The 15,721-nt window shown below is 41.4% G+C and overlaps 1 protein-coding gene across 3 annotated transcripts; it reads left to right on the forward strand.

Annotated features, from left to right (window-relative positions):
* Positions 1 to 1,618: 1,618 nt before the first annotated feature.
* Positions 1,619 to 4,406, forward strand: LORICRIN (loricrin cornified envelope precursor protein). 3 transcript variants are annotated; one of them, XM_045816911.1, is made up of 3 exons: positions 1,619 to 1,748; positions 2,926 to 3,319; positions 3,362 to 4,406. In XM_045816911.1, exons 2-3 carry the CDS (start codon positions 2,947 to 2,949, stop codon positions 4,168 to 4,170), a joined length of 1,182 nt encoding a protein of 393 aa, XP_045672867.1. In that variant the 5' UTR covers positions 1,619 to 1,748; positions 2,926 to 2,946; the 3' UTR covers positions 4,171 to 4,406. The 3 variants fall into 3 exon arrangements, with proteins under 3 accessions (XP_045672867.1, XP_045672866.1, XP_045672865.1); XM_045816910.1 differs by having other exon boundaries at positions 2,926 to 3,178; positions 3,215 to 4,406; XM_045816909.1 differs by having other exon boundaries at positions 2,926 to 4,406.
* Positions 4,407 to 15,721: the final 11,315 nt, after the last annotated feature.

Raw genomic sequence — 15,721 nt, forward strand, 5'->3', positions numbered from 1 at the left:
AGAATGAAAGATTTTCCTTCTCAAGAACACACCACTGACATACTTTTGCTTACATTTTCCTGAGAACTAAAGAACACACAGATGGGGTTAACATGGGCCCACAGATAAGTGCTGAAACATGGGCCACGTGAGCTCCCCTTCTCTAGTACAATCCAACTGAAAAAAATGTTCTTTTTTTGTATCCATGACAATCATCTAGTTGGTAGCTGTTTCCCTCCAAAATCTCCATGTGCTTCAGCTTCAAACTGAAAAACCTGCCTTCCCCAACAGATGCCATCTCCCTCCTGGCTATTCTCCAAGGAGGGAGCACCTGTGTTCACCTGAGTTCATGCTGTCCAAACTAAAACTAGTGCCACAAGTTTCCAAAGTTCACAGCCTAATAAGGATCTTTTGGATTATTAAAACTCCATCATAATTAACCACCAATTTATCATTGGAGCTATCATTACAACACATAGCTGGGTGGAACAAAGTTCAAATGTGATATCTTTAACAATAGCAATTGAGTCCAAATGATGAAAGAAGGAGGAGCATACTGTTCTTCAAACACAGAGGTGATGCTACCGGCCCAGGGTCAACAAGAAAGTTTTTAGTTGTTTTCCTAAAGAAGAGCTTGCTTCAAGTCATTCATGGACTCCCTCCTGACCTTGGTGTCCAAGCATAGTACAAGTTAGAAACAAAAATGTACTATCATACAAGGAAACAATAAAAGAACAGCTTCACCTTCTACACTTTACATAAAACTACTCCTTCTTGACGGGCCCATAAACGGGCCTATTCCTATTTGACAGATAAAGTAACTGAGCTTGTTCATTCAAGTCAGAAAATACTGAGAGTCTCCCATGTGCAGGTACTATTATGGTGCTGTGACTTTACCCAAAGTGACACAGGAGGCAAATAGCAAAGGGAGCACCCAAATTCAGACACCTAACCTCAAGTCCATTCCATTCCATGGCTGCCTACTAGGTTGAGGTCACTGTTCCCACACAAGAACACATGAAACCAAAGCCAAAGGGCTGTGTTGGCAAGGACTATGTGGTTGATCTCTAGCTTGCTCCTCTGCAAGAAAACTCAGTATCAATGATCACTTTTCACAGATCCCCTGCTGTCTCCAGGAACAAATCAAAGTACTCTTCAGTGTCCTATTAGTTGCAGCAGTACCCGTGATGTGCAGCCCAGAACTGGGTGCTAGGGAAAAGCTAGTGGACAAGACAGAAACATCCCAGCAAAGCACGTAGGACACTGGGGAATAGACTTTGTAAGAACAGGGGCAAGTTCTCTTTAAAATTACAGGGTTTCCTAGCAATGGGATCAGAATCCAAACTGTAGGATTTGAAAGGTTCTGCTCCTTGGACCAAGAACTGAAATCTTCAGTGTGAGTCTCTTAGGCTACCTCAAGAGTCAAGGACATATTCCTCAAACATGGCCCTCTGGTTATGGCATGTACCCCATGCTAGAAGTTTTGAAAACAATGTCAGCCATCTACTCTGGCTGGCCATCCCCCTGCCCAGCCTGCCACACGGTTGCATCAGAGAATGGGCAAGTCACACACTAGGCTGCCCATCTCAAGAATGCCAAAATCTTCATGAATGCTTGCAATCGCAGAGAGGTGGGGTAACAACATGGGTCACGTAATAAGAGGCTGGTCCGAATCAATAGCTGACTCATAGCTAAGATATAAAACCTCAGAAGCTCCAGTGCTCTTCACACAGCCAGCGTCTCCCTCTCCTCACTCACCCTTCCTTCAGGTAAGTGTGGGTTCTACTGACCCTGGACTTTTCAGCTGGTCTGGCCCAGGCCTGCATAGGCTAGGCAAGGAATCTCTCTGCTTTGAGAGTGACTGGACCTCTGCCTTCCCAGCTGCATTCATGTTTCGAGGGGATTCTGGCAGGAAAGAAGTGGGGTTGAACTGCTCTTGTGCAGATGGTGTTTGGTCTTCTCTGGCCAGAATGTAACCTTCACAAAGCAAGACTATCTCCTAACTCTCTGGTACCCCTGTAGGGGCAGACCTGGTGCAGGGCACAGCGGGGGCACTCTGCAGAGACTGTCCCAGAAGGCCTGTGACTGGGCTGGACCTCAAGAACTTGTCAGGAGAGGCTGAGCCTATTCTCACAGAATAGTAAGGAGAATGAGTCAGATAATGCTGCAGATGGGGGAGATGTTAGTAACCCTGAGAATCCAGTTTTACAGAGGGAGATGTTCTGAGAGGAAAATGAGAGGGGACACCATTTCCTATTAGTTTGGTCCCCTCCATCAAGCGTGGACTTAACAAGTAGTAAGGGTGGTAGTTAACGGCATCTAATGAGAGATGTTCATCCAGAAGACCAATGGGGTCCAGACAGGCCCACAGGGGAGCCTGCCTTTTCTAATAACTGACTCCGGATCATGGCCAAGCTTAGCGGGATAGACCAAGCGCTTGAACTAACAGTTTCTCCAGAGAATACGGTACAACAACCCTCTGATGTTCTGACAAACCTTGTGTTCTGCAGGGGATGGGTAAAGTCACCCCCACACCCCAGGTCAAGGTTTGTGATAATCTTCTACTTGTACTCAGGAAATCACTGTTAGGATTTAAAAAGCTCTTAGAGATGAAGTGCTCTAACCTCTCCTTTTACAGGAAGCTAGGAAACGGGTGGGAGCTCCAAAATCACACAAGAGGCCAGAGGCAGAGCTGGGAGAGAGAGAGAGAAAGAAATGGGCACCACTAACTAGGCTATGTAGAGAGCGGACGAACTTCTTTTTTTAAAGCACCAATCCTAAGAATTCCAACTGAAAGCTCTCAGAGATTTGAACCAGAAGACTCCATGGAGTCTGGCCAGGCGGTGCTACTTGGGATGATGATGGGTTGTCATGGGTACAGCTGCCTCCTCCCCTGAATCCTCTTGCCACTGGTCCAGTGATGCGCTCTCTGCTCTCCTGCCACAGTTCCCTTCCTCCTCCGACGAGATGTCTCACCAGAGAAAGCAGCCCACCCCTCAGCCGCCAGTGTTCTGTGGGAAAACCTCCGGCGGCGGCGGCGGCGGCGGCGGCTCCGGTGGCGGCTGCGGCGGCGGCGGCGGCGGCGGCGGCGGCGGCGGCTCCGGCTGTGGCGGGGGCTACTCCGGCGGCGGCGGCTCTGGAGGCTGCGGAGGTGGTTCCGGTGGAGTCGTCAAGTCCGTTGGCGGCGGCGGCGGCGGCGGCTCCGGCTGTGGCGGGGGCTACTCCGGCGGCGGAGGCGGCGGCTCCGGCTGTGGTGGGGGCTACTCCGGCGGCGGCGGCTCCGGAGGCTGCGGAGGTGGTTCCGGTGGAGTCGTCAAGTCCGTTGGCGGCGGCTCGTCCGGCGGCGGCTCCGGCTGTGGCGGGGGCTACTCCGGCGGCGGAGGCGGCGGCTCCGGCTGTGGTGGGGGCTACTCCGGCGGCGGCGGCTCTGGAGGCTGCGGAGGTGGTTCCGGTGGAGTCGTCAAGTCCCTTGGCGGCGGCGGCGGCGGCGGCGGCGGCAGCTCCGGCTGTGGTGGGGGCTACTCCGGCGGCGGCGGCTCCGGAGGCTGCGGAGGTGGTTCCGGTGGAGTCGTCAAGTGCGTTGGCGGCGGCTCGTCCGGCGGCGGCTCCGGCTGCGGTGGCTACTCTGGCGGCGGTGGAGGCTCCGGCTGCGGCGGGGGCTCGTCCGGCGGCGGTGGCTACTCCGGCGGCGGCTCTTGCGAGCAGGTCACGTACCAGAGCTACGGAGACGTCTCTAGCGGCGGCGGTGGCGGCTCCGGCTGCGGGGGCGGCTCCTCCGGCGGCGGCTCCGGCTGCGGGGGTGGCGGTTATTCTGGCGGCGGCGGCTGCGGCGGGGGCTCCTCTGGCGGCGGCTCCGTTTGCTCTTCCCAGCAGACCACCCAGACCTCGTGCGCGCCCCAGCAGAGCTGTGGAGGGGGGTCGTCTGGGGGCGGCGGTGGCGGCAGCGGCTGCTTCTCTGGAGGCTCCTCAGGGGGCGGCGGCGGCGGTGGCTGCTTCTCCGGCGGCTCCTCAGGGGGCGGCGGCGGCGGTGGCTGCTTCTCCGGCGGCAGTTCGGGTGGCGGCGGCGGTGGCTGCTTCTCCGGCGGCTCTTCAGGCGGCGGCGGCGGCGGCGGCGACGGCTGCTCCTCTGGGGGCGTGCCGGTGTGCCACCAGACCCAGCAGAAGCAGGCGCCTACCTGGCCGTGCAAATAAGGCCCTCTGGACGCCACGGAGGCGAAGGAGCTGGAGCTGTTTTCCGTGGGCGCCGATGGGCTTAGTGCTCTCATGATATTGCACTGAGGTTTCCAAATTTATGTTTTAACCCACATGGAAGAAGTCACTGAGCATTCATGCTGTGTTTTGTTCTGCAGTTTTTCTGCCTTAGTTCCTGTACACCTACCTCCCAACCCCGATGCTTCCTCAGCCAATAAATTTGCAAATCATGAGAATTTGTTGGTGTCCAGCAGTCTTTGTATCTTCCAACGTCATTCCATTCTTTTTCTCTATTTTTCTCCATTCACTCACGGATAGGTACATTCAGTCAACAAATACATTTATTCTGTTGACAGGGCGAGGGTAGGTGGGTAGATGGGAGTCACCAGGGGTGGGAAGAATGGCTGGTAACCAAAGATGTGAACTCTGATTTTGGCCTTAAGGTCTCAAAGGACTCCCTAAACACAAAGATCCTGGAAAAAAGATTTCAATAAATAGTTCCATTGCATTGAGTAGCCAGCATAGGTCTTCTCATCAAGTTCAATGGTTTTTAAAGACAGGGCTGCCCTGGTCAGATGCTGTCCCATAGTCCAGAGCCTACTCTGCAAAGTCTGAAAACAAGGTAGCTGTACCTTAGGGGCACCAAGTTTATGCTACCCAGGCTGACAGAAGGAATAATTGTGTCAGGTATCTGTGAGCCTCTACTGTATGTAAGGCTTGTACTAGGCATCTGTAGGAACAAGAGGTAGAGGAGCTGTTCCCTGCACTCTTAAGGAGCTTCACCCAACTTAGAAAAATAAGTGTATAAAGTGTTAAACACCAGTACCAGAGCATGGGGAAACAGGAAGTTTTCCACTTAGCAAGAGAGAAGTTACAGTTACTCCACTACTTGATATGGAACATCAAAAGAGATGTAGAACATCAGCCAGGTCGGAAACTTTCTAGGCCTTATTTCATCTCCCGATTCTATTTGCCATAAGTAAATGCCAATGTATGGATTTATTCAATGCAAAATACCTGCTAAATTTTTTTTTGAAAAGCATTCTTTCTACCTAATCACACTTAGGTAGGAAGAATTGTGACAGAAAGACAAATTATCTCTCTCAAGCTCTTCTATTTACAGTCACTATCACCTTCATTATTTTACAACAGTAACTTATGAAGATCAAAACAGGTATGAGCTTTAAAGATCCAATAGCCCAACCACTGCATAATTTTTGTGTGTGTGTGTTTTTAAAGAAAGAAGAACTTTTATTTCTGTCCAGATGTAGTAAATGTATTTTCCCTATTATTCCTGCTAACTATAACTAAAATATCTAGACTTAATGTATAAAACAAATATAAGAAGAGTCATAAAGGTGGAAAGGATAATGGCAAAGTAGGTACAGTCTTCAGAACTTGAGAAGTGACACAATGATAAGTTGTCTAGGTTTTCTTTAAGCCTCTATATACCCCAGATTTGGCACCAGAAAGTCTGCAACCAAGAAATGCCAACAGGTGCAGACAAGAAATAGTCCTAAGAAAATCTGCTTTCTTTACCCAAGGATCAGGAAAGAGACCTCTTTGGACAATGTCCATCCTACTTTAGCCAAACATAGAAAAAAATGAATGGGAATATTAGGCTTAACACCTGTTCCCGGTGGTAAGGAGATAACACCTTACATACATATCTAACAGACACAGATTTATCAGAGGCCTGCTACAGTTGAAGATTTTAAAAATATAGTCTCCCAACACAATATCAAAATGTTCAGCAAACAATCAAAAATCACTCACCACACCAAGAACCAGGAAAATCTCAACTTGAATAAGAAAAGACACAATTAATATATACTAACATTGAAATGATACAGATTTAGGGATTTTCTAAGTGATATTTTTAAAAAGACATAAAAATGTTTTAACAGGAAATCATGAACACACTTGAAACAAATGAAAAAATTAAAAGTCTTGGCAAAGAAATAGGAGATATAAAGAAGAACCAAGTGAAAATTTTAAAACTAAAAATATAATAGTCAATTATAGAATTGAGTTTTAGAATTAAAAAATATAAAACTGACTGGACAGGCTCAGCAGCAGAATGGAGATGTCGAAGTAAAGAACCACTGACCTAAGGATGGTGGCATAGGCAGGCATGGTTTGCCTCTTTGCACAACCGCATCAAAGTTACAACTAAAATATAGAACAACCATCACTCAGAACCGTTAGAAATTGAGTTGAATGGAAGTCTGACAACTATGGAATTAAAGAAACCCCATCCATCCAGACTGGTAGGAGGCGTGCAGACGCGGAATGGGCTGGCCCCACACCCATGTGTGGTAGATAAAAATTTGGAAGGGATATCCCAGCAGCGAGGAGTCCCAGTCCCACACCAGGCTCCTCAGCCTAGGGTTCCAGTGCCAGGGAGATAAGTTCCCACAACTTCTGGCTGCAAAAACCAGCAGAGACTGAGTTGGTGGAAGAAACTTGTAGAGGCCCAAGCAGTTCCTCTTAATAAACCCACACATGGACTCACCTACTCAGACTCACTCCCTCTGAGCTTCAGCAGTGGAGTGGAAGCTTGAAGAGCACCAGTGGCATACCAGGAGATGCTAAAGTGTCTGGCATCAGGGTGAGCAGAGGCCATTGTCCCTTTTATGAGCCTTTCTCCCACAGAACCACAAAGCCCGCAGGCTGGTGCATATCTGAGACTCCACCAACCTGGGTAACACTGTTTGACCTGCCTTGCAGACCCCCAGAAACTCAACAACACCCAACTGATGGGTCCACCCAAGTTGCTTTTCCATATGAATGGCTGGTCTCAGCTCATACTGCACAACTTCCTAAGTCCTCTCAAAAAAAGCAACAGCTGGCCTCAGTAAGCACCATGCCCAGCACTAGCAGCAGCCAGACCAGATTCACAATTTGGCTTCTCCTGAGAATCTCCAAGCCCAGCACAAGTAGCAGCTATCCAGATTGCTTTATAGCTCATGCAGGGTGGCCCTGGGAAAAACGCAGATGGAGGCTGACCGTGGCCTGCACCACCAGGAAAATTCCAAGGCCAGCACACCCAATGGACAGCTACAGACCATGTCGGAGCACCACCACCCTCCCCCTGCACAGCTGATCCTCCACAGAAGACAGAGGTTAATGATTAGTGGTCACGGTCAATCCTTGCAGCATACTGGCCTGGGTAAATCCCTCCCAGGGATTGCTATTGATCTGCTAACAGCAACCAAAGCTCAGCTTTAAGAAGAGGGTATACTCAGCCCACATGAAAGGCAATCCTCAAATACCCTGCTTGGGTGATAGGAAAGGCTGTGCCGCTGGACCCTGCAGGACTCAGCACCAAGGACTGTTGGTTGACATGTCTTATTCAAACAGTGCACATTCTGTGGTTTTGTGTAAAATAATAAATGAATACCTCAACATTTAAGTACTAAACACACATCTTGAGAAATAGTTAGCAATAGTTTAGAAGCTTGTCAAGTGTCTTTGCTGTTACATCCTCTAATTTCATCTTGCCTTAAGTCTGTGATAATTATCTCCTTAAATTTTACAACATGTGTTTATGGCTACATCATGCAATAATTCATTTTGACCATGTTTTTATTTATATAAATAGGTTAATACTTCGTTATTTTCTATGATATGCTTATTTTACCCAACATTAAGTTTTTGAGATTCATCGATTTTGAAGCATAAAATTATTAAATTTTCACTGCTGCATAGAATTCTACATGTGATTATAGTGCAATATATTTATTGCACTGTTGAATTGTTTTTCAGGTTTTACAATGCTACTGTGGACATTTTTGTACATATTTCTTTGGGTCCATGTGCAAGAATTTTCATGGAATTAGCGAATGGCCAGATGCTGTGTTATGCACATCTACTTTATCAAGTTGCCAATACCATTTATTTTTCAAAGTGTTTTTGTAATTTACATTTACATTAGCATTATACAAGAGTTCTTGTTTCTCCACATCCTCACCAATATAAGGTATTGTCAGAAATTTTAATTTTTACTAATTCATGGATATTTTATTATGGTTTTAACCTTAACTTTGCTTTCTTCAGTTGTTCTTTTTTAGATTTCTTAAATTATACAGTAAGCTCAATTATCACCATGATCACTAATGGTACAAAAAAATTTTCATATATTTATTGGACTATCATGTTTTCTCTATCATGAACTGTCTATTCACATATTTTGCCCATTTTTCTATTAGGTTGACTCTCTTTTTCTAGTTGAATCATAAGAGTTCTCAGCATATCATGGATAATAATCCTTTGTCAGTTATGTGTATTACAAATATTTCTCCTTGTTCTAGCTTATCTTATCTAGTTTTATGGTATTTATATGTTTTTTTAAAGATTTTATTTATTTTTAGAGAGAGGGGAAAGGAGGGAGAAGGAGGGAGAGAAACATCAATGTGTGGTTACCTTTCATGTGGGCCCCTCTGGGGACTTGGCCCAAAATCCAGGCATGTGCCCTGACTGGGAATCGAACTGGCAACCCTTTGGTTCACAGCCCAAACTCAATGCACTGAGCTACACCAGCCAGGGAGTATTCATATTTTTTTGAATTCACAACAAGTAGGCAATGTTTACTGAAAATTAATGGAATTAAATCATGAAAATAGAAGAAGTGCCTTTGTCTTTCAAACACTGATTCCTCAGATTGGGACCACGAATGGGTGAGTGTGCTGCCTGGAGTCCATTCATAAACTTTCAATCTTAAGATTAACAGATTCTCTAATATCTCTTCCAAATTCTAAAATTTCATAAAATTTTTTTGGATTTTCTGTATAGTTATATTTTCTGTGAGTTGTTCCTTTCCAATCATTATGATTCAAATTTCCTTTTCTTATCTTACTGTACTGGCTGAATATACAGTAATAGTGGGCATCTCAGGCTCATTATTCATTTTTAAAAGAATACACTTAACATTACATCATTGAGTACAATGGTTGCCCTGAATTTTTTGTGCATACTAATTTTATTCTTTAAAATTACCTTTTTTTACTAGATTGCTATGAGTTCTTATACAGTTGTTGAAAGCTGAGGTGACTCAGTTTGTTCTTTAATCTATTAATGGAGTGAATTACATTAATTAATGTTTTCATGTTGAATCAGCCTCGCATTCCTGGAGTAAAATTCAAGTTATTGTATATTGTTTTTACGTATTTCTGGATTTTTGGTGAATAATAATTTTGCTTAGGATTTTGCATCTGTATACATAAGAGATATTGGTTTGTCATTTTTCTTTATTTTACTATCCATTTCTGGTTTTAGTGGCAAGGATAACAGCTTTACAAATATATTGGAATATGAACCCTACTATTTATACTCTGTAAGATTTTTTTTACATATAGAAAAATCTATTTCTGGAACACTAGAATAATTTGCAAGTAAAACCGTCTGAGCTTAACGTTTTGTTTCCAAATAAGGTCACATTTACAGGTACCAGAAGTTAGGACTTCAGCATCTTTTTTGTTTGGGGGAGGGGGGCACCATTCAACCCACAATAGCATATTAGCAAAACAGCCTTTAGTCTAATAGCTTTCCAAAGTGACCTACCAATTACACTCACACCAACATTTATGATATTTTTAGTTTCTCCACATTTTTACCAACATTGTTGCAAATAATTGATTTTTATCTCTTTTTCACTTTAGCCATCCTAATTATGGTGAAGTAATATTTCATTGTAGTTTTAATTAACATTTTTCTTATGAAAAATATATTCTCATTTATTTATTAGATATCTAGATACCATCTTTTGCGTCATGTCTGATCTAATCGTTTGCCCATTCTTCTATTGAGTATCTTTTTCCAATTGGTTTGTAAGATTTTTTAAAACTTACTTTAATATGAAGAAGCATTGTAATTTTTATTTCATGCCTGACAATTTTAATATCTGATGCCTGTATGGGTCTAATGTCTCTGTTTTTGCTGACTCTTACTCCTTGTATCATATATCTTTCTGTGATTTTTTACTTTCTTGCTCAGTTTACTAGGAGCTTTAATTTGTGGGAATTCCTTGTGACTTAGGTTGAAGTTGAGTTCTAGAAAGAATTTATGCTTAGTACCTCATGGGACTACTAGCAGGCAAATATTTTAGATTTTACCTATCACATTGGTTGCATGGATTCAGGTCACAAACTCACATGAGTTCTAGCTGTTACTTACAAATTCTGAAAGGATTTTTCCTTGGTACATACTGAAAATTTTTAATAAACACATTCCTATTCTGTCCTCTTCTGTGAGATGGGTTTATTTCTCATTCACCATTATGCTGAGATAGTAGCCCTTTAGGATCTGTGATGTTTAGTGATGTGTTTTCTTGGCCAGTCTATACTACCCAGTTTTTTAATCGAACAGTAATCTATGTGTTGTATGAAGATATTTTATAGATGCTACATCAGCTGCAATCAGTTGACTTGAAATAGAGGGATGACCATCAATGATATCAGTAGGCCAGCCTGCCCTATGGATTTACTTGCCAAACTGAGCAATGACAGAAGCAAATCCTTTAATGTTTCTCTCTTTTCTTTTCTTTTTATTTTTTGTTGCATTTTTTTACATTATCTTTTAGTCCCCTTACAGCACCTTCTTCCCAGCAGTCACCACACTGTTGTCCGTGTCCATGAGTTCTTTTTCTTTTTTGCTCAATCCCTCCACCCTCCAGACTCTCCCTCCCACTAGCTGTCATCCTGCTCTCCATCTATAAGTCTATCCCTATTTTCCATGTTAGTTCAGTTTGTTTATTAGATTCTACAAATGAGTGAAATCATATGGTATTTGTCTTTTTCTGACTGGCTTATTTCACTTAGCATAATGTTCTCCAGGACCATTTATACTGTTGCAAAAGGTAAAAAAAAAAAATTACAACTGAGTTTAAGTATTCCATTGTGCAAATGTCCCATAGTTGTTTTATCCATTCATCCATTGATGGACACTTGGGCTGTTTCCATATCTTGGCGATTGTAAATAATGCTGCAATGAACAAAGATGTGCTTATGTTCTTTCAAATTAGTGTTTTGTGTTCCTTTGGATATATTCCCAGAAGTGGGATCACTGGGTCAAAAAGCAGATCCATTTTTAATTTTTTGAGGTATATCCATACTGCTTTCCACAGTGGCTGCCCCAGTCTGCATTCCTACAAACAGTGCAAAAGCGTTCCCATTTCTCAACATCCAAGCCAACACTTGTTGTTTGTTGATTTATTGATGATAGCCATTCTGACAGGCGTGAGATGGTATCTCATTGTGTTTTTTAATTTGCAGTTCTCTGATGATTAGTGACATTGAGCATCTTTTCATTGGCCATCTGTATGTCTTTCTTGGAGAAGTGTCCATTCAGGTCCTTTGCCCATTATTTAATTGGGTTGTTTGTTTTTTGGTGTTGAGTTTCGTAAGTACTTTGTAAATTTTGGATATTAACCCCTTATCAAATGTATCAGCAAATGTGTTCTCCCATTCTGTGCATTGTCTTTTTATTTTGTTGATGATCACCTTTGCTGTACAAAAACTTTTTAGTGTGATGTAGTTCCATTTGTTTATTTTTTTTTCTTTTTTTCCCTTGCCTGCAGAGATATAGCCAATAAAAAATTGCTACAAGCAATGTCCAAGATTTTGCTGCCTTTGTTTTATTTTAGAATTTTCATAGTTTGAGGTATAACATTTAAGTCTTTGATCCATATTGAGTTTATTCTTGTGTGTGGTGTAAGAAGGTGGTCTAGTTTCATTTTTCTGCATGTATCTATCCAATTTTCCCAACACCATTTATTGAATAAACTATCTTCAGCCCATTGTATGTGCTTGCTTCCTCTGTTGATTATTAATTGACTATAAAGGTGTGGGTTTATATCTGAGCTCTCTATTTCATTCCATTGATTGATGTGTCTGTTTTTATCCCAGTCCCATGCTGTTTTGATTACTATGGCCTTATAGTACATTTTGATATTAGGTAGTGTGATTCTTCCAGCTTTGTGTTCCTTTCTCAGGATCATAGTTGCTATGTGGGGCCTTTTGTAGTTCCATATAAATTTTTGAAATATTTGTTCTAGTTCTTTGAAATATGTCATTGGAATCTTAATAGGAATTGCATTGAGTCTATAGATTGCTTTGGTGGTATGGACATTTTAATGATGTTAATTCTTCCTATCCATGAACATGGTATGTTCTTCCACTTATTTGTATCTTTGTCAATTTCTTCTTCAGTTTCTTATAATTTTCCAAGTATAGATCTTTTACATCCTTGGTTAGGTTTATTCTTAGGTATTTCATTCTTTTTGAAGCAATTGAGAATGGGATTGTTTTCTTGATTTCCCTTTCTGTTAGTTCATTAATGACTCACAAAAATGCAACCGATTTCTGGGTATTAATTTTGTATCCTGTTACGTTGCTGAATTCATTTACCAGTTGTAGGAATTTGTTGGTGGAATCTTTTGGTTTCTCTATGTACAGATCATGTCATCTGCAAATAAAGACAGTTTACTATTTCCTTTCCAATCTGGATGCCTTTTATTTCTTCTTCTTGTCTGATTGCTGTGGTGAAGTCTTCCAGTACTATGTTGAATAAGAGAGGAGAAAGTGGACAACTCTGTCTTGTTCCAGATCTTAAAGGGAACACTTGTAGTTTTTGCCCAGTGAGTAAGATGTTGGCAGGGGGTTTGTCATATAAAGCCTTTACTATGTTTAGGTGTGATCCTTGTATTCCTACTTTGCTGAGAGGTTTATTTGTTTGTTTTTCATAAATGGGTCCTGGATTTTATAAAATGCTTTTTCTGCATCTATTGATATGATTATGTGGTTTTTATCCTTCATTTTGTTTGTGCAGTAAGTCACATTTATTGATTTGCAAATGTTGTGCCAACCTTGCATTCCCAGAATAAATTCCACTGATCATGGTGTATGATCTCTTTGATGTATTGCTGTATTCAGTTTCATATTTTGTTGAGGATTTTAACATCTATGCTCATGAGGGATATTGGCCTATAATTTTCTTTCTTTGTAATGTCTTTATCTGGTTTTGGAATTAGCATAATGCTGGCCTCATAAAATGAGTTTGGGAGCTTTCCCTCCTCTTGAATGTTATGAAATAGTTTCAGAAGCAGAGTTGTTAGTTCTCCTCAGAATGTTTGATAAAATTCCCCTATGAAGCCATCTGGTCCAGAGCTTTTGTTTGTTGGAAGTTTTTCATAACTGTTTCAATTTCACTCAGTGTAATCGGTCTATTCAGATTATCTGATTCTTCCTGATTTATTTTTGGAATATTATATGGTTCTAGGAACTTATCCATTTCATCCAGGTTGTCCAGTGTGTTGGCATATAGTTGTTCATATTTTCTTACAATCCTTTGCATTTAGTTTTTGTTAATTTTTATTTCTCCTCTTTCATTTCTGATTTTAATTCTTTGGGTTCTTTCTCTTTTTTTATGATGAGTCTGGTTAAAGGTTTGTCGATCTTTTTATCTTTTCAAAGAACCAACTCTTGGATTCATTGATCTTTTGTATTTTTTATATTCTATTTCATTTATTTCTGCTCTGATCTTATTATTTCCTTTCTTCTACTTACTTTGGGCTTTGTTTGTTGTTCTTTTTCAAGTTCATTTATGTGTGAAGTTAGATTGTTTATTTCTGCTTTTTCTTGTTTTTTGAGATAGGCCTGTAATGCTATGAATTTCCTTCTTAAAATTGCCAGTGACCCACAGATTTTGGATTGTTGTATCATCATTTTCAAAGTATCTCTTGATTTCATCTTTGATCTTGCTGTTGATCAGTTCATTGTTTAATAACATATTATTTAGCTCCCATGCCTTTGCATGTTTTTTAGTGTTCTTCTTGTGATTGATTTCTAGTTTCGCAGCACTGTGATCAGAGAAGATGATTGATATGATTTCAATCTTCTTGAATTTATTGAGACATGTTTTGTGGCCTAACATGTGATCTATCCTAGATGTGCACTTAAAAGGTATGCATATTCTGCTGCTTTGGGGAGGAATGCTCTAAAGATATCAATTAAATCCATTTGGTCTAGTGTAGCATTTAGGCTGCTGTTTCCCTGTTGATTTTCTGCCTGGAAGATCTATCCATTTGAAGTCACTTGTGTGCTAAAATCCCTGACTATAACTGTATTTCTACTAATCTCTCCCTTTATGTCCATCAAGATTTATTTTACATATTTAGATGCTCCTATTTTGAGTGCATAAATACTTACCAGGGTTATAACCTCTTGTTGAATTGTTCCCTTTATAATTATATAGTGTTCTTCTTTGTCTCTTACTATATCCTTGATTTTAAAGTCTATTTTTTATATAAGTACTGCTACCCCAGCTTTATTTTCTTTGCATTTGCATGAAATATCCTTTTTCATCCCTTTACTTTTAGTCTGTGTGTATCTTATGATCTGAGATGGGTCTCCTAGAGGCAGCATATATATAGGTCTTGTTTTCTTATCCATTTGGCTACCCTATGTCTTTTGGTTGGAGCATTTAAGGCATTTACATTTAAGGTGTTTTGATAGATATGTATGTAGTGCCATTTTATTGTTAAACTTTTTCTGTGGGGGTTTTTTTCTTTCTCTTTTTCTTCTTAAAGCAAGCCCTTTAACATTTGTTGTAGTACTGGTTTGGTATTAACAAACTCCTTTAGCTTTTTCTTGTCTGGGAAGCTCTTTATTTCTCCTTCAGTTTTAAATGATTGCCTTCCTGGGTAAAGTAGCCTTGGTTGTAGGTTCTTGCTTTTCATCACCTTGAATATTTCACACCACTCCCTTCTGGCCTGAAATGTTTCTGATAAGTAAACAGATGGCAGTCTAATTGGTGCTCCCTTGTAGGTAACTACCTGCTTATCTCGTGGATTTTAGGATTCTCTGCTTGTCTTTAAGCCTTGTCATTTTAATTATGATGTTTCTCTCTGTCAGCCTCTTTGGGTCCAACTTGTTTCGGACTCTCTGAGCTTCCTGGATCTGTGTGTCTTTTTCCTTCTCCAGGTTAGGGAAGTTTTCAGTCATTTCATCAAATACATTGTCGATTGATTCCTTGCTTGCTGTCTTCTTCTGTTATTCCCATGATGTGGATATTGTTAATGCTTCATGTTGTCCAAAAATTCTTTTTTCTTTTTGCTGTTCTGCCTGGGTCTTTTTATCTACCTTGTCTTCCAAATCACTGCTATGATACTCTGCTTCACCTAACCTACTGTTTATTCCTTCCAGTGTATTATTTATTTCTGATATTGCATTCCTCATTTCTAATGGGTCCTTTTTTATGGTTTCTATGTATTTTTTCATACTGTTGAGTATCCTTTTTATTTTATAATATATTTTGTTGATTATGTTATTACAGCTGTCTCATTTTTTTCTCCCCTATATTCTCCTCTACCCTGCAGCCCCCCTCCCACCAGTATTCCCTCACCTTAGTTCCCATCCATGTGTCATAGATATAAGCTCTTTGGCTTCTCCATTTCATATACTATTCTTAACCTCCCCCTGTCTATTTTGTACCTACCATTTATACCTCTTACTCCCTATACCTTTTCCCCCATTCTTGTCCCTCCCCTTCTTCA

The sequence above is a fragment of the Phyllostomus hastatus genome, unplaced genomic scaffold, assembly GCF_019186645.2.
Source record: "Phyllostomus hastatus isolate PE091 unplaced genomic scaffold, TTU_PhHast_1.1 phas_scaffold_216, whole genome shotgun sequence".
Classification (NCBI taxonomy): domain Eukaryota; kingdom Metazoa; phylum Chordata; class Mammalia; order Chiroptera; family Phyllostomidae; genus Phyllostomus; species Phyllostomus hastatus.

Bases quoted from the DNA above. Each gene is read 5' to 3' on its own strand.
- LORICRIN (XM_045816909.1), top strand. From the start codon at position 2,947: ATGTCTCACCAGAGAAAGCAGCCCACCCCTCAGCCGCCAGTGTTCTGT.